The 20,698-nt window shown below is 43.0% G+C and overlaps 1 protein-coding gene across 13 annotated transcripts in view; it reads right to left on the reverse strand.

The window, feature by feature from the left end:
* TRRAP (transformation/transcription domain associated protein) overlaps positions 1 to 20,698 on the reverse strand; it is a 117,745-nt gene that overhangs the window by 82,593 nt on the left and 14,454 nt on the right. For all 13 annotated transcript variants that reach the window (XM_073215063.1, XM_073215071.1, XM_073215073.1 and 10 more), the window contains 14 exons: positions 20,263 to 20,340; positions 19,971 to 20,059; positions 19,027 to 19,123; positions 16,691 to 16,829; positions 14,268 to 14,346; positions 12,543 to 12,777; positions 11,529 to 11,895; positions 11,342 to 11,439; positions 10,674 to 10,868; positions 10,030 to 10,221; positions 8,107 to 8,272; positions 6,487 to 6,743; positions 4,332 to 4,532; positions 1,535 to 1,686 (listed from right to left, as the gene is read on the reverse strand). In XM_073215063.1, coding sequence (XP_073071164.1) covers positions 1,535 to 1,686; positions 4,332 to 4,532; positions 6,487 to 6,743; positions 8,107 to 8,272; positions 10,030 to 10,221; positions 10,674 to 10,868; positions 11,342 to 11,439; positions 11,529 to 11,895; positions 12,543 to 12,777; positions 14,268 to 14,346; positions 16,691 to 16,829; positions 19,027 to 19,123; positions 19,971 to 20,059; positions 20,263 to 20,340 — 2,345 coding nt within the window. The remainder of the gene's footprint in view (positions 1 to 1,534; positions 1,687 to 4,331; positions 4,533 to 6,486; positions 6,744 to 8,106; positions 8,273 to 10,029; positions 10,222 to 10,673; positions 10,869 to 11,341; positions 11,440 to 11,528; positions 11,896 to 12,542; positions 12,778 to 14,267; positions 14,347 to 16,690; positions 16,830 to 19,026; positions 19,124 to 19,970; positions 20,060 to 20,262; positions 20,341 to 20,698) is intronic.

Consider the following 20,698-nt stretch of genomic DNA (forward strand, 5'->3'; position numbering starts at 1 on the left):
GTGCTGGGATGATTTGTCCACACTGCAGCTCATCAGTGCTCGTTCCCTTTCCTGCTGAGCAGGATGTCATCGTATCCATGCAGTTTACCTACGTACCGCTGGTGGACATCTGCCTTGTTTCCAGGCTGCTGTGACACTTCTAAGGCTGTAAGTTTGCCTCTCAGTATCACTCTAGCCCTACCTCACCTACATCTGACCCCACACTGTATTCCTTTTCCATCTCAAATCTTCCACTGGGGAACTTTCATGCCTGCATGAAGACCTGCTGGCGGGAGACTTCTGTTTTACTTAAAGACATACATCCTCTTTCACCTTCACCCTGAATCATATTTTCCCTGGGACATGATTCCAGGTTGGCAGTTATTTCCTCTCGGACTGAAGGCTGACTCTGCTGTCCAGTGGCTTTCAGAGCTGCCAATCTATCATTCATCTGAGGGAAACCTATCTTTCTGTTCTGTCAATTTTTAAGATTTTCTCTATTTCTGATTTGTAGCTCTTTCAATACAATGTGTCTATGTGTAGACTTTTTATTTATCCTGCTTTGGTTTCACCAACCATCTTGAATCTGTGCACTACTGGCTTTTAATTTTTTCATCAGTTTGGGAAATTCTTGGCCATTATGCCAAGTGTTAGCTCTACGTCCTTTTCTCTCCCCTCTCCTGGTGGGACTTCCAGCAAACGATGCTACTTCCTATTCATGTCTCCTGTTCTCAAATTTCCCATCTTATCTCTTTCTCTATGCATTCTGGATCATTTCTTTGGCCTCATCTCTTTGTGCTTTTTCAAATCTGTTTGGGTACTCTTTATAGGTTTGGACTTTTTGGAGTATTTTCCAGTTTGCCTTTTATTTATTTTAAACATTGTAAGCATAGTTACAACCTAGCTCTGATGATCCTAACATCTAAAGTCTGTGCACATCTATTTCTGTTTTCTGCTGATTCTGTAGGCTCTTACTCATGTTGTCCCATTTCCCTCTATACATGGTTATTTTTGCTCTTTCCAATGCCTTTTTAACAACTGAGCACCTACTATATACTCAGCATTATTTCTGATGCTATGAGAAATGTGAAAATGTAAAGGAAAAAAATCTATTCCCTGGTCACAGCCATTAAGTGGTAAGAGCAAAATACAAATGTCAAATGACAGATATTTGGGGAATGAAAGGATCACCCTGGACTAGAGAAGCAGCAGATCCGCTGAATGCCTATCACGTATTAGAGCTGTGGATATAATGCTGAGCAGAAAGGAGAGAGAAGGACACAGCCCTTGGTTTTTGAAGCTGAAAGCCCGATGGAGGAGGCAATGATAAAGGGTGTGTTACAACTGAGAGAAGTTCCAATTCCCAAGCACTCAAGTTCCCCTTTCCACTCGCTGTAAAAGCCAAGAGAAGCATTACTAGGCAAGCAGCATGTCATTTTTCTGACTTGAAGGAACGTGCTTGTAACACTAAGAAATCTGAGAGGTCCTGTCCACCCCTAAGTCCTAAAGTAATATACATCCCCTCACAGAGAATTAAATTAAATAACCAACTTACTTAGGGTGTGCAAGGAGCTGGTAGAGCGCATGTTTATTGTCCTCTAGACTCATCATTGCCACAAGGAAGCATTTGATCACTTCCCATGCCTGCCTCCGATAGTAGGGCTCAGTGTTGGCACTTTTCAGGCAGTCCAGAGCAGTTTCAATGGCCTATGGCAAAGAAACACAAAATCTATCATTAGTGCTGAAACTACATGATTTTGAAAGGTTTTCACTGAAGGCATCTGCAGCACCCAGAAAAATCTTTATGCATATTTTCTTTTGAAGAAGACACAGTGGGCCTATGCAGGCTGAGGTATTTACCAGACAACAGCTCTAGAAAGGCAACAAAATCTCAGTGTTATGAAATAAGGAACTGAGTAGTTTGAATTAAAATGTAAAATGAGTTTACTAATTCCAAGCTTACATAGCAAGTAAGAGACCCCAAAAATTATGTGAGCTCAGAAGGCCTGGGTTAAGCTGGATTCTGAGTCATCTACACAAACCTATCAAGGTCCCTGTGTGAATAATGAACTTGTTGCAGACCACAGGCTTTCCTGTGTCTAAGTTCAAAACTAAAAGATGGCTTTCCCAAACTTTTACTAAATTCTCTTTGAAAGATAAAAGGATTTCCTTTATTTTTTCAGAAAATCTACATAACTACACATCCATTTTATCCTCTTCACTTAGGTAGGCCAGGAATGTGGTGGAGGCACTATCACACAGACACACACAAATAACCTAAGCCTTCAGTAGCTAAGGTATTAGCCCTAGTGATAATAATATACCAATAAATCAAAGAACTATTCTGTTAAAGATTAAAGATGTATCCAGGCTCTGTGTGAGGAACCAGAAGGGCCGACAGGGACCGAGGCCCTGCCCTCCAGACCTAGCCAGCCGACAGAGCACACGGCCACACAGCGTGACCCCAGTTCCCCACGTCAGCACCCCCAGCTGCACCCCCACCTTTTCTGGGGCCCTGTAGAGCTGCCCTAACTCCTACGGCCTCTGATCTGGTCAGTAATAGGTAATAATTCATGTGAGGGTAACTCCAGAGGGGTTATTTTTAAGAATCAATGTAACCTGTGAGCCAACTGCCTGCCAAAAAAGAATACAGGGTTGTAAAGTGTGCCAAAAGCAGGACTGTTTTAACAGCAATCCCCTGGCATGCAGTTTGGTCCAGATGATTCCCTTCACCTAATTGGCTCCCTCGGCTCTACAGGCTATGCCACAGCCTTCAGGATGCCGCCTGCTGGGGTAGGAGCTCCACAAGCACTGGGAAGTCTCTGTGAAAGTTCAGGAGGACTACTGGCTCGTCTTCAAAACTCAGTTTCTTGCATGCGTTAACTGCATTTGGGAAAACCACTTCAAAGATTTTTTGCTCTGTTTAGTCTATGCAGAGGTCAGATAAGTCATACACCTTAGTTTTCACTACTAACACCAACCTTGTGACTGACAGGCTAAAGCTAACAGAATCCTAAATTAAGGATATTACCTAAAATGTGGGAATGTGCAATAGATACAAGATGTTTACTTTAGTAATTTTCAATGTAAAGATGGAGATTTACTGTTGTCAATATTCTCTTAGGATTCAGGGAGTGTTTATTTGGCAAATATTTTGCTAATGGTTTGGTGAGAAGCCAAGACTGCAGCTCAGCCCTGAGGTTTGGAGAGGACACCAATCCCTGGGGCAGGGGTTCAGGGAGGGTCAGGGACAGCACATGTGCTTGAGGAAGTGAGGGGGCAAGTTGGCTGAGAAATGACGATAGGAAACTCCAGAGTAACACTTACCTGTGGCGGGTGCACTTCCTCCCAAATGCTGAGTAAAGTGTGATTAAAAAACAAGACAAAACAAAAATCACAGAACTTACTATCTGTGGGTAAACTCCCTATATAGAAAGGTAAACAGGCAGAGCCCTACAACATGATGCAACAGGACAGGACAGTTATTTATTCCCAAGCAAAGAGAGGACTGAGTCGTTCCAGGCCTAGAATGCTGGCTTAAGACCAGAGCTACAAAGCACTCAGGAGTCCCAGTCAGCATCCGGGCACCGAGAGGACTGAGCCACTCACGCACATGCAAAAGGCTGCTACAACACCCTTTAAAAAACACCACATCTATAACAGCTAGATAAATGCTTTGAGAGACATGGTAACAAAAGCTGTAACACAAGTACATAATGAGGGAAACGCTGAGGAGGACAATGTAGATAAAACTAAGTAAAACAAGATGCCTGTGACAAAGGGCTGGGGAACGGTTTTCAGAAAGGGCGACGCAAACACAGGAGAGTGGGGCACCCCGGCGAGATGCCGGGAAAACTTTTTTTTTTACACCATGAAACAGAGGTTTTAAGAGGTTGGAGAGAGAGAGGCCACAGTGGGCTCAGGAGCCAGGGAGACAGCAGGTACTACACCTGGACAGGGGGTGGGAGAAGAGCAGGTTCTTGGGAGTGCCGGCCATGACTGACAGGAATGGCAGGAACTTGGGTTCCACATGACACTGGAGGCTAAGCCTGTCAGACGCCAAAACTGACTAAGTTCAAGGGTGGGCTGGGCATCACTTCCTGGTCTCTTAGGAAAGAGGAACTGATCAAGGGTCCAAAGTGCTCAGGGGCAACACCCCTCCAGTGGCCTCTCCATGCCATAAAAGGCCCCTCTGCCAACCCAGCCGGTTCCCAAATAAATACTGTCTACTTTGAGTCAGAAATTCCCTCCCAAAAAGTCCATTTTATTTACATATTTTCAAGTAGAAATTAACTCTTTGAAAATGAAAACTGTAGTATCTTTGAAAAGCTCCCACAGACTTCCAAATTTACCTTCTCCATTGGGAGCTGAAGAGATGCCTTACAGTCAGAAAACTCCACTGTAATACTGGGGCCTTGGACTTCAGTCACGACATAGTGCAGCTTCTGGGACTCCTTTAGCATCTTCCTGTTACTGCCACCGAATTTACCAAGTACACGATAGGCCACGTGAGAAATGCTATCAGCAGGATTGCGCAAAGTGCGCCATAAAGCCTACAAATCAACGTGTTCATTAAAATTCTTTCAAGGAAATGCATTCGCACAGTTCACAAATCAAAATTCAAAGGTTGTAAAAGTCTCTATAATGAAAACTCTTTCACCTCTGTCCACCATATGGTTACCCTTCCTGAGAGAGACCAATGTTATTAGTTTTGTATATCCTACCAAAAAATCTTGTCTTTAAAGAAAATGCATATATAAATAAATACAAACATTCTTTCATGTTCCTGAAATACAAATGGTAGCATATAATAAATAAGAGTGCTCAAAGAACAAGAAAACTAAGCTATATATTGTTTAAGCATATATACAAAATGGGATCCAGAAGAGCATAGAGGGAAATGCAATTTGCTGGTAAAGTTCTCCTCCTTGGATTTGATGGTGAGTTCTTAAGTTTTTCTTCTATCATTGGGCTTTATAACTTACAGACATGCTATATGAATCGCCTTATACATTTCAGATCTCACATGAGACAGGACAGTGAAAAGGGAAACATGGACTTATAAAGGGACCTGTGTGATGGCAGTGAGTCGACGTGTCCCTCATGCTCAAGGTCAGCAAGCAACACACACTCACCTGCTTCAAAACACTGTCAATTTTCCTACATTCTTTCACCTAAATTATCATTAAGTCTTGAAAATTACTACAGCGGACTATGTGAGTCCATTTTCTTAAGTCACCTCCTGTAACAATGCCAGATATTAGTAACTAGCAATAGTCGACATAAAATCTTGGAACTTTTCTTTAAAGCAGAATACCAATTTCTCTTTCATTTGGGTAGGTCCAAAGAGGCTTGTCCTTACTGACTGCTGAAAGATGCAGGCCAAGCCCCTCACCTCTGCCCCCTCCACTCAGCCCACCCTGTCGTCCTGTGTCCTCAGAAGACAGAACCTCTGCCTAACTCCCAGCCTCCAGCCTCCCAATGCCCACTCCTGGACTGGCAGCTGCTGGGCCAGGGAGAGACAGGCTGGGCTGCCATCTGGTGGAGGCAGCTACTGCGCCTCCAAGAGCAGGAAGCAGCCTCACCCAACCCCTCACTGGGGCTGTGTGCCTCACAGAATGTCCAGTGACCCAAAGGCCAGCCTGCCACTCCGCAGGGAGCTTGCCACTCCTGTGTCAGGCCCGGGGTTCTGCCTTTCCAGAATCAGTGGTGCTCTTCTTGTGGCAGGCTCGCCATCTGTCCTCCAAATGACTGGCCGACAGAGTGGGCTGGAGGCCCTGAGCCAAGCTCCTCCTGCCTAGATGGAGCCTAAGGCCTACATTTCAGGACTGATAGGCAAAGCTCACAACCTCAGCCTCAAGTCTGAGCTGCAGTCTCCAATCTCATCTGCCCATAGACCCCTGTATTTTGGGGGTTACTGAGTCTCCATCACAGAAAGCTGGCATCCAGACCCTACCTGAGGTCAAATACTCCACACTAAAGCAGGCAACCTAAACCACTTAACAATTATAGATCACAGTACAAGTCAGTAACCAGAGCAAAACATGGAAAACCTGGTTTTGACATAAGAGCTCGAATGAAGAGAAATACAAAATGTTTTCAAAACAACTTCCTTCATTATGTGTTCCATTTCCCTTAGGGTGGATGGGACACCCACACCTTCCCTTAGGACTGTGATCTCTTACTATTTTACTCAAGATCTTTTATGTATAAAGAAAGGATCTCCCTGGAAGCAACACTAGCCATACAATAACCATAACACCTGCCTCCCCAAGTCCTCATCTTAATGAGCATGTGACACTTGTAGCTGCCTCTGAAAGAGGGGGCAATGATACAAAACAAAAATCTACTCAATGCTCACAGTATTTTACATCTTTTCATAGACCAGAAAACCCACAAAAGTTAAGGTGGAAGCTGCACCATTCCATCCTGCAGAGATGGCCCATCACTTCCAGAAACTGCTGGCCTAAAATCCTTAGCAAGAGCTAGGTCAGCAAGCACACATACCTGCATGAGCTCTGCACGCACTGGCTGGATGTGGTCATAGAGGAAATCGGGCTGCAGGTTATCCACACACAACTCTAGCGTCCTCAGGCCTTGGCTAACCAGCGTCTGAGACCCATTGAGCGCAGACACCAAGGGGTCCATTAACATGGGCAGATAGGGCAAAAGCGAGCTCAGCCGTACTGGTACCGTGAGGCACAGCTCCACAAAGAGGTCCTTCATGTGCTGCTTATGCAAGCCACTCTGCAGCATATTTAGTCCTAGAAACAGGGTTGAGGACGTCAGAGCGGGAGGTACTCCCAGACAGAGGCTGAAGTGAACTGTACCAAATAAATGTTCCACCTGTTGTCATAAACATCAGTGGGATGACGGGAAGGCTTTTTATGTGTAGTGGATTATGTATAATCTACTATATGAGTTAAATCTATCATATAATTTCAAAAGACCCTGACTCTAACATGATGCGTTCATCTCAAGTTTAAGGATTACAACCTTAGATAGTTTTCAGGCTTCTAGTAGACCCAGTTGATGTCTAGGCTCTAAAATAAATCTTTTTTTAAAAATCCACTTTTGTTTCTTATAAATGGAGAGAAGCTTCCTTCTTACAAAGTCAGTGTCTCCACTCTTCACGAGGGTAGCCGAATATTTACTAAGCTCCTTCCTAAACTTGGACCTGTAAGGTCAGGACCCACCCGCAGAGAGAAGCGCCCATAATGGTGGACCCCAATCAAGGAGCATCTAGGAGGTGCAGGATGGAGAGCTCAGAGAACAGAGCATTTACCAGGGGAGGCATCGTGGGGCAGCAGCACCAGATGAGGGGAGGATGAGGAGAGGGCAAGGCTGAGTTCTCACTTGAACAAAACTAGGTGGGGAGAAAGGAACTTGGACACAGCACAGAGGGCAGGAGGGAATCACAGTGACGGAGCAGAGAGCTCAGGCCAGGGAATGACTGCAGGCAGGGTTAAATACAGAAAACGGAGCCTGCTCATGGGCTGCCTTCCATGGTGGACTCGTGCCACATTACAGTCAATGTATTCAAATAATCCCAGGGCCTCCTGGGAATACTGCACTGAGGTGGCTTCTCTAAAGACTGTGCAAAGAAAACACAGAAGATTCAAACTCTTGCCAAGAGCTCATATTTACAAAAAAAAAAGTAAGTCCTAGGATAGGATTTCCAGTCAGCTCACACCAATAAATATTCAATAGACTCAAGATCCCCGGGCTCTACATCTTAGAAACATTGCTAATTACAGAGAGATTATAGGAGTCTGGATACACAAATTAGCAGCTAACTAAAAACATAAAACTTTTTCCCTTCTTGTTCTGCTTCTCTATCTAGGAACCCCTAATCTAACCAAACCACTAGAAACCACCTCCTAAACACAGCCAGGTCCTACCCAGGGTGATAAGATCCTTCCAACTCCCACCTGACTCTGAGTGGGGAAGGGAGGGCCCATCCCTGACAGGTCTCCCTTCAAAGTCCCATGGCCTTTAAGGAGGGCAGTACTTGGGGACACACACACATACCTTCACTGGGGGCAGGGGAAGAAATGCAACAATCCAGGGCAGCCAGGCCCAGGCACACACACAAGACTAAAAGGCAAGCAAAATTACAGCTCTGACCTTGCAGGAGGTTTGGTAGGAGAGGCAAAAATTCCTGATACAGGAGATCATGGCTACCTCCCCCGATGGAGCGGAACAGGGCCCGGAGCAGCAGGAAGTAGTTATAGGGCTCTTTGGCGGTCTGGGCAAGCTCCATGGAGCTGTTCACAATCTTGTGCAGGTGGGGCTGTGGGGTGGAGCAAAGGCAGGTTAACAGGCCCTACAGTAAGAGGGTCCACAGCCCCAAAGACTGCAAAAGGAACACCACAGCCAGACAGGAGTACAAGGGAATCGTGATGGATTTATTCCAACATGAAAAACATGGGCTTCCCAGCCTTTGTTATTGGTTCAAATTAATTTCTCTTAAATTAAGCTGGCTTCCACCAGTTTGGCGGTGAAAGCAGCTGCAGCAGGCTGGTCGGCTGGGCAGCAGTTAGTGGTGTTTGCAGCAGGAACCAGGGCTCTGTTGGCACCATGGCTCTGGGACTGGGCATCAGAGTCATTGGGCTGAGGGAGCTTGTTCCCTGTTAACACCTCAGGGCAAAGTAACCTAACAGGACTGAAACTTCCCTACCAAATGCGATATATGCCAAATTTGGAAGAGCCTCAGGGGACGTCTGAGATTGTAAGGTTTTGGAAGACTGAACTGAGAAGTATTTTTAAAACAAGAAGCACTTCATTAGCTTATAGTACTTCAATTAACATCTTGAACCAGATTAGCTTTTATTTTGCACTTTAAATCCTAGTATCAGGTTAACAGTTTAATGTGAACTTTTCCTGCAGGGGTGTTTAAAGCCAACTACTGGTACAGTCACTGATACAGCTCCCAGCTGCTTTGGTATATGGCATGCTACATTTATTTCACAGAATACATCACCTATCTTATACTCTTGACAAAACCTTCCATGAAATATGTTCGCTGAGTATCTTTCTTGAGCAATATTCCAACATCCTACATTTGGTTTTATTGTTTTGTTATTGTTCTGTACACTTGTACTTAGTTTGAAAAAATGTAATTACTTGAAGATAACAAATTTTGTGGTCACCAATTACAACTAAGTTCTTTTTATCTTAAAAAAAATTTGAGTATTTTCCTTCTGTAGTAACACAAAAGTAATGTTAAGGTTGTTGACAACTGGTTACTGTGTAGCCAAAAAAAGCTGAGGAAAACTGTGGCATAAAAGCAGAGATTACTGGCACTTTTTATCACCATCTGTACATTTACCCCAGAAAAAATAGATCCTGTTTACATCTTCAAAATGCTCCCTAAGGGAAAACATCTCTCTTCAGACACAACCCGTGACAATGCTCAACTTCCTACAAAAATTAAACTAGTGGGAAGTGAATTTTTATAAGGTTCTGCCATCTGCTGCTTTTAGTGGGTGATACAACCACAGGTAGGTTTTTAGCCATTTGCTAGAATCAAAGAACAGATGGGATCAAAATATATAGGATTAGTCATCTACAAAATGTGTTAGAAGACACATTCCTCCAAGATGATTTTCATAAAGGGATACAAATTGGTTAGAATTCTTGATTAAATAGAGAAAAATAAACAAGCAGTTCTGACCTGGGGGTTTTAGGTGCTGCCACAGAGAACTTGAGCCCAGAGTGGAATAAGCCCAATGGAAGATGGTGAGTGTCACGAGCGCAGTTAAATAGCAAACTGTCTCTCATCTTACCTGAGAGTTAAATGAAGACTTTTTCCCCTTCTGTGTACTTGGGTATCACTCAATTTTTAAAATAGGGACACTGTGCTCCTATTTTAGTTACGTAGATAATCCAGAAAAAGAAGCTGAGTTTGTAATTACTGGTGGTAGGACTAATGACAACCCAGTGCCTATGCTAAGAGTTTCAAGTTCTCATTTTAAGTCACCCGATGAATTAAACAACAACAAGCCCCCCCTGTAAACCAAGTTCTACTTGGATCTAAATGAGCTTTACCTTCAGCATTTGTTCATTTTCGGCTGCAAAGAGGGAGACTGAGCCAAAGACCAGCTTGAACAGCTTGAGGTACAGGTTGGAGAGCTCCACGTTGGAGCCCATTTCTGGCAGGCGCTCAAGGAGATACTCCACCAGAATCGTAGCAAACAGGGCAGAGGTTGTAGGATTTGCCAAGAAGGAATTGGCAACAATCTGTCACAACAAGAAATATGTGGGACAAAAATAATCCCTCCCCACAGCAGCTCTAAGAGAAAGAAGGGAACTTCCCAAACCTACAAAACTGAATCAGATTAGACAGTCTGAGAAATTAAGTGTCCACCAAAGGACAAAAATGAGATAGACTTACTAAGCATTGAATGGAGCAGTTCAAGTACGTCATCTGTTGTTTTATTCTCACCATCAAATACCAAAAGCCTGCAACTGACATGTATTTAATCCCTACTTATGAGAGGAACTGTCCAAAACATCTTGGCTTTTTTAAAAAATTCTTTTAGTATCATAGCCTAACATTTCTCTAAGTTCTGCTCTTCAAGCACATCTTTAGGCATATTATCTAGAAAATCCTCAAGATAAATGGAATACCAAGCAACTATTCAACACAAAGAATTTTAATGCTGAAAGAATATAAATAAGGCGTTTCATACCTGAAGAGCATAATTTTTAGAGATTCTTTCCACCATATAAGGGACTGTAGTTTGAAAGATTTCTTTAAACGTTAAGGGATTCATCATTGTGAACACGCCAGCAAAGTGTTCCAAGACCTCCTTCTCTTCCTTCATTCTGACAGTCTGGCAGTTTGCCACTCGAATGTATGTTTGTCCATTTCCTGCTATCTGAACCTAGCATAGGGAAAAAAACCCACGGGCATTAAAGCTGGGCATCTCTGAATGTATTCTATAACATAATCACATCAGTGGCATAATGAAAACAGCACTGAATTAGATAATAAATCCCCTCCCACTCTTACCAATTCTATTCAGTTCTCTATTCTCAGCTTTCTTTGGAAAATAATTTCTTAACAAATGCTTGTTAGGTGTTCCAAATAGGAACAAATTTAGTAAACTTAAATCTTGTTTATATTACATTGCATTTACAGGACCTCCTCCATGAAATATACACACTGACACTTGTAAGAACTCTCACCATAAATTTAATGCTATGCACAGAACAGCAACAAACCTGGGCATACAGACACCACAGACCACCCCACCACATGACAGAAGACCTCTAAGGACCTGTTCCATCACTAGCATCTCTAATTCTAAGAGGCGTTTTCCACACTCAGGAGCCTGGTTTGAGAGCACTTCCTTACCTGATAAATATCTAAAGCCTGCATTGCATATTTCACAAGCTTTATGTAAATCTGAGTCTCTTTGGGCTGTAACTGCTTGTTGGGAATGAACTGAGCTTCTGGAAAAGGAGACAGCATAATAAGTTACTGTGAATAGCACCCACTATGAAAAACATTATTTATCTAACTAATTCAAGAGCAGAATTACCACCAGGTGCTTTACATGACGTTATACCCCAGGTGATTGTCTTCACACCACAGACCAGGGTTTTCACCAAACTTCGACAGTCTGTGACTTGGAATGTCTGCTTGTCCTCCTTATCCTTTTCTCCTTGTTTCTCAAAGGGAGGCACAGGGGCTGGGGTCACAGGGGTGGCAGGGGTGGGGGGAGGCGGTGGGGCTGGGGCAGGGGTGGGCGCAGGTGCGGGGGATGGAGCAGGGCCTGGAGCCGCAGGCGCAGAGGGCACCCCGGGCAGGGCTGCTTCCACAGCGCTGAGTTCTGACTGTGGCTTGCACTTCTTAAAGATGGCAGAGAGCTGGTACCGGGCGATGGTGTGGAACTTGAGAACAAAAACCTAACAGGAAGAGAAAGTGGAGGGGGAAACGAAAATCATTACTCTTCAATGACCAACAACCCTTTCAGAAAGAGAGAAAGAAAATCTCTCTAAAACCTGCCGAAGTTTTTAGATAAAGGAAAAGAAATGCAATGTTTTTCCCCTATGGTGTCTACACAAGTGTCACTATCCCCACTGTCCCTGTGAAGAATCTGCTCAGGAAGGCTGTGTGACAAGCAGGACCTGCACACGACCCAGGACCAGTCCACAAGCCACACTGTTGCCCACTTGCCCTGGGAGTCACACTTTACCCCTTCCCCATGCACCAGCCAGGCACCTCTCCGAGGCAGTCACAGTGAATGGAGCACCTTGCTACATGGGGCCCAGAAAATACCTCTTCTAACTACATGCCAGGAACTGTGCTAAGGAGCTTTCACATGCCCTTTTATTTATCCCTTAAACAACAATCCTATGAGGCAGACACTGATTATCCCTGGTCAGATGAAGTTAAGCAACTTGCCCAGGGACACTGGGCTACTTAATGGGGAAGTAAAGATTTGAACCCAAGTACTCTTAACATCTGGGATCCAGCTTAGCAGTAAGGCAGTTCCATAAACCTGCCAGGACCACACTTGTGCAGGATGCCAACACCTCACAGGAGTGGGTACCTCCAGCATCCGCATCAGAACGTCCCTCCCGTTGCCACTCTCCTGCTCGCTCTTGGAGCGGATGCAATCTACCAGGTTCAGCAGGAGCTTGCAGGACATGGTCTGGATGCTGCTGGGCAGGGACTCATCGTCGATGTTCTTGGCAAAGAGCTGGACAGCGAGGGAGAGGTCACTGAGGGGCAGGTGCTGACGGACGTGGTGCACGAGGTCAGCCAGCGTGCTGTAGGCAAGGGGCCTGCAGGCAGAGACCTCTGTTAGTACATATCAACACTCCCACAGGGCCACACCACAGGCCACTGTCTGCTCCTCTACCTGCCCAGGAACACCACCACGGAAAGGCATGCTTCCCATGGTTCCAGTTTCCCTGTTACAAGACTCAAAGGCTCAAGTCTTGTCTTGGGGCTTAAATCTTCACTTTCCAAGTACATGCATGTCATAGTTACACTGCTACACACAGTTAACATGAGCAGAAATAATTACCAACTTCATCATATACTGAATGAGTTTTCATGCTCTAAAATAAACAGTGTGTGTCAGTTAATACCTTATATATCACAATCATTTTATCGAGATACTATATGGGCTACTAAGTGCTCTCACTCACTAAATGTCTGGACAGCTGCCATGGGCCAGACACCAGGCTAGGCACCAGGACACCACAGCTAGTGAACCAGCCCCAACCCCAGGAGGGGAGACGCACAAGTAAAGAATTAAACTGTGCAAGCTGCTAAGTGCCGGGGGGATATGAAAAGGGCTCTGGGAGGACGACCTGCAGGGAACCACTGTCAGGCAGGCGGCCAGGCAAAGCCCCAAAACCTTAAGACTAAAAAAGGGCCATGTGGCAAAAAGCCAGGGAAATTTCCAGAGGGAGGAGATAGGAAAGACAAAGGCCTTGCATGAGAAATGCCTGGAGTAGCCAAGGGGTCACGGAAACCAGTGTGGCCACGGCGCATCTGGAAGGGGAGCCAAATCCCTCTGGAGTCTTGAATTTGGGTTTTTTCTTTGTCTGAGGGCAGCAGAAAGCCACTGGGCAGATCTGCAGCAGGAGTGGCACAATCTAAGTCTAACTCCAGCCAGATTCAGCCCCAAGTTATATAAACAATGTCTTACTTAATATTTTGTAACTATATAGAAATACAGGAAACACAAGGAATAGTCCACACCATATTCATGTCTCCCTCACACCTCCCTCATTACAGTCAGAGCATTACTAATGTCGATTCACTGTACATGGTAGAAGGTAAAACATGTTAATTTTCTCCCTCAGAAACAACAAACAGGATCATTGTTACATTTATTTTATAAAACATGTAAGAGATAGACTAGAAGAAAATACACCAAAATATTATCTGTGTTACTTGAGCTCCTTGTGCAGAACCAAAAGGCTTTCTTTCATTCTTTTTTCTTGGTAGGTTAGTTAACATATATTCTTTAATAGAAAAAAGAAGCATTTATTTTATAGAAAGCAAAAAAAAAAAAAAAAAACTAATGCTAGTCAGATAAAGAATAACCTACAATTTAAATCAATACAACTACTCTGATTTTTCCCCTTGAGCTAAGGCACAAAAAACAACCTAAGGCATTTCTGTAAATCCCTGCCGTTCTAAATCCAATGGGAGAGTGAAGGCCCAAAGAGCCTGTTTGTCAGAACGCTCCTAACATGGAGTGCCAGGACTGGCCTCCCCTAGCATTTAGTCAACCAGTACCATGGGCTGGATCTCATACCTGAGAGTCTCTCGAGCAGTATATCCTGAACCAATTAGTATGGATTCATCAAACAGCTTGTCCATGCAAGGAATGAACTCTAGAAAACAAATACCCATTGTATATATCACCAACTACACCAATTATACATTAGGTTACTTAAGAGCTCTGTCGCTGATGGCAGTCTGCAATCAGTAAGCAATCCAGGCTTGGGAAGGAGTAGAGAGGAGACCAGCAGCCCTGTGGGCCTGAAGACCCAGCTGGGGCAGAAATAAGCTGGTCTCTGCTCAGGGGCAATTCACGCTTCCGAGGGTGGGCAATCGACATTTTCCAGGCCTCTCTACTCCGCATGACCCATGGGAAACTGGCCACAACCCTTCAAAGGACATTTAGATGCTGGAACAAGCCTGACTTCACACCAGCTTCAGTAGTTCAGATAAAGTACATTCTTCAGCAGCAAACAGCTACAAAGGGTCAAAGCATATGAGAAACGTGGCCACTGAGGGACACAGTGTGGTGAGGTGCCAGGTGAGGGAAGCAACGAGCAGCCCCTGGGGTTCGGGAAGCTGCCTGGACTGTCCCCAGGGAGGTGGCCAAGAAGCAGAGGCACTGAAGGAAAGATGCAAAGGCTCAGTCACCAAACGCTGGAGGACTGGCTGGGGGACAAGCTAAACACACGAGAGGAACAACAGAAGTCGAGCTGTATGGCGCTGGTTTCCAGATCCCCCCTGGCCAAGAACCAGAACCTCCAGGATGGGTAACCCTGTCAAATAGTCAGGTTTTCTCAGATGATTGCTCTACAGAATTAAAACAAATCGATTACCACTTGGTATTTTGTCAGATGCCAAAAAAAGCAAGGCTATGTGAAAGTTAGTGGATGGGTAGATTTTACCTACGTGGATACAGTTTGTATTTTATAATAACATGATTAACATTTAACAAGATTTTTTTTTAAACATTAAACATGATTCTTTAAATGTTTCTTTCAATAAAATTTTTTTTTGAGATGTGTTGTGGTTACCTATTTAACTCCAGAAACTAGTATGGGCTTCAATTAAAGCATCCTAGCTTATTTAAAAAAAAAAAAATCAAGCCAATCAGTAATAAGACTTAAAAGAAAGTGGGGGACAGGGGATCCTGTAAAAGGTGAATTCAAGTCTGCAGTGTTCCTGGAGAGCAGCATCTTGGAAACCCATCCATCCTCGCAGGGCAGGCCTGTCAAAAATCAAGCCCTCATAACAGGGCCTGTGGTGGACATGGGACAGAGGTTATCCGGTAAGGATGGGGGAGGTTTTTAACCTGTCAGCACTTCAACAAGTAGACACCTACTACACAGCTTCCCAAACACTCCTCAAATCCGTTATTACCCAAATGGCAGGAACACTCCGTTAATCTCAGCGTGGTAATTGAGCACAACTCAGTGCCTCAGTAAAGACTCTAAAACATCCATGTAAAGGTCTGCTATTTTGGTATCGCAGTGGCCATCAGCTCTGGAGGTGAGGGGCCTCTGAGTGATGACAAACTCAATTTCTCACCCTGAGAGACTGTGTGATGGTCACACTCAGGTTTGTTTCGTGATTTTTGGTGACATACATATCTTTTGTACATTTTGTTATATGTGCTACATTTAAAAAAAAAAGGGATTCAAAAATGTCTATGTGCCGTTCAGGTATATCCATATGTAATGGTCATACTATAATCTGTAAAGAGCACAAAAACCACCTGAGCTTTACTCTATTAATTCATGTATGAGCACTCGGACTGGACCCTTTCTTTCATGTTTAAAAACTATGCAAGGAAGCCCAATCTCAGTTTTATCTATGCTCTGATTTATAAGCTGGGGACAAATAAAACACTGAATATTTGAAAAATTACTGGGGTAAATGGTTATCAATTCAAAACAATCAGGACAAAACTTCAACCTCATGGCTTAGACATACCAAATAGGAAAAGTATTAAATTATAAATCAATAATTGATAGAAAAAGTATAATTATCAGGTTAGCAAAAAGCTCAGTTTTCTACATGAAAACAGAACCAATCCATCATTTCCACAGCTTGGAGAAAGAAAACAGTTTTCTTCTCACCTTCTAAAAATTGCCGGCTGTGACTGAGTTAGCAAATGGCTATTTGCAATTTCAAAAGATATGCAATCAAAAGGTGGAGAAGTACTATGAAATACTCAGGAGAAAGCCATGCTGAGGATATTATCAATGACTTAGGAGACTGTTGAGAAGGCGAAAAGGAGAGCCCTGGAGGCAGGTGAGGAGAGGCAGCCAGAGGGGGAGGTAGAGAGGCAGAGAAAGAAAAAACCCGAGACAGCAGGGAAGAAAGGGCATGTGGGGGCCAGGAGCCAACTGGACCAGCACCACATGGGATGTCCACAGTGCCCTCCTAAGATGACAGCGGCACCACGCAAGCAACCCCAGGACAAGGCGGACATACGATTCCGCAGCTCTGTCGTGAGGATGTGCTTGGCAGCGATCAGGAGCTCCTTTCTGAGGTGTGCAGTCTCTGCCGGACAATTTGAAAGTAACTGTAACATTCCTTTAACCATCTGCTGAGAATACTTAGTCACCAACTCCTATAAAAATAAAGAGCAAAACAACAGTTACATTGACAGGTGGGGGTGTTAATTTTATAAACTTTAAAAACATTGGGTAAGACTCAGTTTGGTTCAAAGGACCCTCACAAAGTAACAGGCTTAATAAACTATTATCCAGAAACTTTTAACTGTGTGTATGTGGGCATGTGCATGTACATGCACTTGAGGAAGGATATATAGAAACATAGACTGCAGTTTCTTTACATAATGGGATAATGGATATCTTGGTATTTCTCTATATTTTCCCAACTTTCAACAATTGAAGTTTGTTATTACTTTATTATTGGGAGAAGGAGGGTGAAGCAAATACTGAAATTAAAAAAATACTCTTTGTCACACATTAATATAAGCTGTGAATGACATCAGAGAGACGCCTTCAATTAACTCTTAACAAGTCTGATCACAATCTCCTTCTGAGGTATTTTAGGAAGGCAATTCACCAAGATAACTCAAGCTGACTGAAATACCAAAGGGTACCTTAATTCAGATTTTTTAAATCAAATGTTCCATGTTCTTGGTGTAAGCTACCATTTTCTAGATAAACATATTAAAAAAGGAAAAACATGGCTACAAATGCTTTCAAAGGTAGTTTTATTTTATTTTATTTAAAAAATACAATCTTTTCATTTTTATTTTCCTGAAGTAAATTCCTTTAAAAGATGATAAATTATAACACAATTCCATTGCTATAGAATTAATCAGTACTCAATTAATTCTATACTTTAAAATAATCACAACTACACAAGAATGTCATTCAGAAACATTGCATGACTAATGGGAATTAATCAGTACTAAATTTATTCTATACTTCAAAATAATCACAACTACACAAGAATGTCATTCAGAAACATTATATGACTAATGGGAGATAAAGTGTCATTTTTTTTTCCTTCAAGTTTTTATGATCTAAATGAGGAGCCTATAAATATAAATAGGAAAAACAGAAACAAGAACAAAACCCCTCTACAAGCTCCTCAGAAAAGCACCCAGAGCTCCTCTTTTGGTTTCAATAATGCTGTTTTGAAGTTCCAATCTCTCCTACATTATTTGCTATTAACACACAATTTCCAGAAGAGTAAAAATCTGTGAACCAAATACATCCATGTGAAAATCTGTGTGCAGATATTTATAGACACTTTATTCATAATGAGGCCCAAACTGAACCAGGCAAATCTATGAAGACAGAAAGCACATCAGTGGTTACCAGGGGCTGGATCCAGAAAAATGGAAGTGACTGCTAAACGGGTTTCCTCTTGGGGTGAAGAAATGGTTCTGAAAAATGTAGTGCTGATGGTTGTACAAATCCATGAACAAACTAAAAACCAATAAACTGTATGTATACTTTAAAACAGTGAATTTTGATAAGGGAATTATATCTTGAAAAGGTGCTTTACAAAAAATTGGAAACAACTCAAATGTTCACCGACTGGTGAATGGCTACACACACCACGGTACATCCACTACTGCCGTGGACTGAATCGTCTCCCCACCCCCAAATTCATGTTATACCCCTCACCCGCCTCGTGACGTTATCTGGAGATAATCTTTGGAAGGTAATTAAGGGTAAAAACGTCAATGCGACAGAACTGTGGCCTTACAAGAAGCGGAAGAGCGCCTCTCTTACCTCCCCTCCACTGTCGGAGGACACAGTAACGCGGCAGCTCTCTGCAGAACCAGAGTCCTCCCCAGAAACTGAACTCTGCTAAAACTTCAATCTTGGCCTCTCCAGGCTCCAGAACTGTGCAAAACTAAATTGTTGTGTAAGCCACCTGGTCTACGGTACTTGTTATGGCAGTCTGAGCTGACTTCAGACAACCAACTACCAATAAAAATAAAATACCAAGGATGACACTCAGCATTACTGCTAAGTGAAGAGACCACTCTGTGAAGGTTACATACAACATCAATTATATAACTGATTTACATGACATTCTGCGAAAGGCAAAACTACAGGCACAGAAAAAAAATATCACTGTTTGCTGCAGCCTGGAGATGGGGGAAGGAAACAGTCTAGGAATGAAGTTTGGAGGTGACGGAAATGTTTATTTCAATGTGCTTATTGGTGGGCACCGAGTATGTGCATCTGTCAATTCGTACAACTGTATACCTACAAAAGGTGAATTTTATTGCATGTATTACATCTCAGTAAAGCTGCCTTAAAAGTCTGTGAACTTACCTGGTAAATTCTGATGATATAAGCTAAAAATGACAATGTTTTAATCTGAGCAGCAATGAAATCAGCATATAACTCCTTGTTGTAAAGCTTGTGTTGCCTGAGTAAATGAATAAAATTTACAATATTAGCTCTTAACTCTTTAAGTGACAATATTAAATAAAGCCTATAATGATTACTAAGTCCCAAAATTTGATTTCTACACAGACCAGAACACAGCAGCAACAATGAGCACTCTACACTTTCACGCAGTTCCGAGAACACACAAGGTTTAAAGGCATAAAGCAAGCACTTCTCCAGGCCATTCCACAGTGGCTACAACGTGCACATCCGCAAAGCCCGGCTGAGCCCCTCACCCAGCAGACAGCATCAGAGGACCTATCTGCTCAATAAATAATCCTGTGCTAGGGCTACAGGGGTTGTTAGAGCCGATTCACCCTCAGATCCTGCCCTCACATGACTCAGAGGCCCACAGGCTGCAAGTCAAGAGAGAAACTGCTAAGAGAAGATGCTCTGAAGCTTGAGAAAAGCTTTACGGAGAGGCACCAAAGGATGAATGTTGTGTGCCTATTTACTGATGAAGGTTGATGGGGTTGGGGAATGAAGGGAATAAAGAACATTCTAGCATTCGTGCTGAAAGACTGGCAAGAGCAAAGGCTGGAAGGTGAGAAAGGCTTGGCTCTCCCACAGCTGTTGAGTAGTTAAGCCTAACATTTGCTCTAAGTTTACAAGACACCAAAAACTGAGGTATTAGTTCATCTTTCTAAATTAGGAAACTAAAATAACTATTACTATCACCATTGAAATACAAGTTCAAGACAAAAATGTGTATGATTTGATTTTATCCCTCAAAATTTTCATCTTACAAATGACAACAGCAAGTGTATTTTTACTTGGTATTCAGGCACTGTGGCAGTCAGCTATGTGGCTGTCTGAAGAAGTCTCACCTGGCTTGCGCAGACACCTGAATTGCAATGGTATTCATGATCAAGGGCACAAATTCAGCAACAACATTGTGGATATTCAGTTTGTAGAGCTAAAAGCAAACATATCAGATGTTCATGCTCTTACACTCTGCTATAGCAAAATATTTTGGCACACAGAAGAAACAGTAGAAGTCATTACATTAGTCAGCATGTGTGTATCATACACACCTATATTTGCATAGAAAATAAGATGTGAACTTTGTCATGAAATAAGAAGCCAAAAACCCAAGAATCTAGTGAAGAATATGCATACCTGGTACATTAAAACAACAATGATGGGCAATTCTGCTAACACTTTGAGAGAAAGAGATCCTCTTGGGATGATGGAATGCTGTAAGACAGGAACAGGGAGGGCTCTGGTTACCACTGCTCCACCTAAAATACCCCAGTCTGTGCCCCACTGCTAAGCATCACCCACTGAAATAAAGGGAAAGTACTGACACATCTTTGTAGATATCTGTGGCAAAAGATCTAGACTATTTTGAAAACAAAGTACACAGAACTATCATTTAATGTAAAGGTTTTTATGCCTTACAATGTAATCCCCTGTAGTAAAAAAAAAAAAACTTCAGGAAAATCTGTCAAAACTTAAAAAGATTCAAATCACCTGGCAAAAACTTTCAATTAGTACCTATTGTTTTATGTGCTTAAGAGGACAACAAGCAGGAGGCACAAATTTATCCAGTTTT

This window comes from Manis javanica, chromosome 10 (assembly GCF_040802235.1).
Source record: "Manis javanica isolate MJ-LG chromosome 10, MJ_LKY, whole genome shotgun sequence".
NCBI lineage: Eukaryota > Metazoa > Chordata > Mammalia > Pholidota > Manidae > Manis > Manis javanica.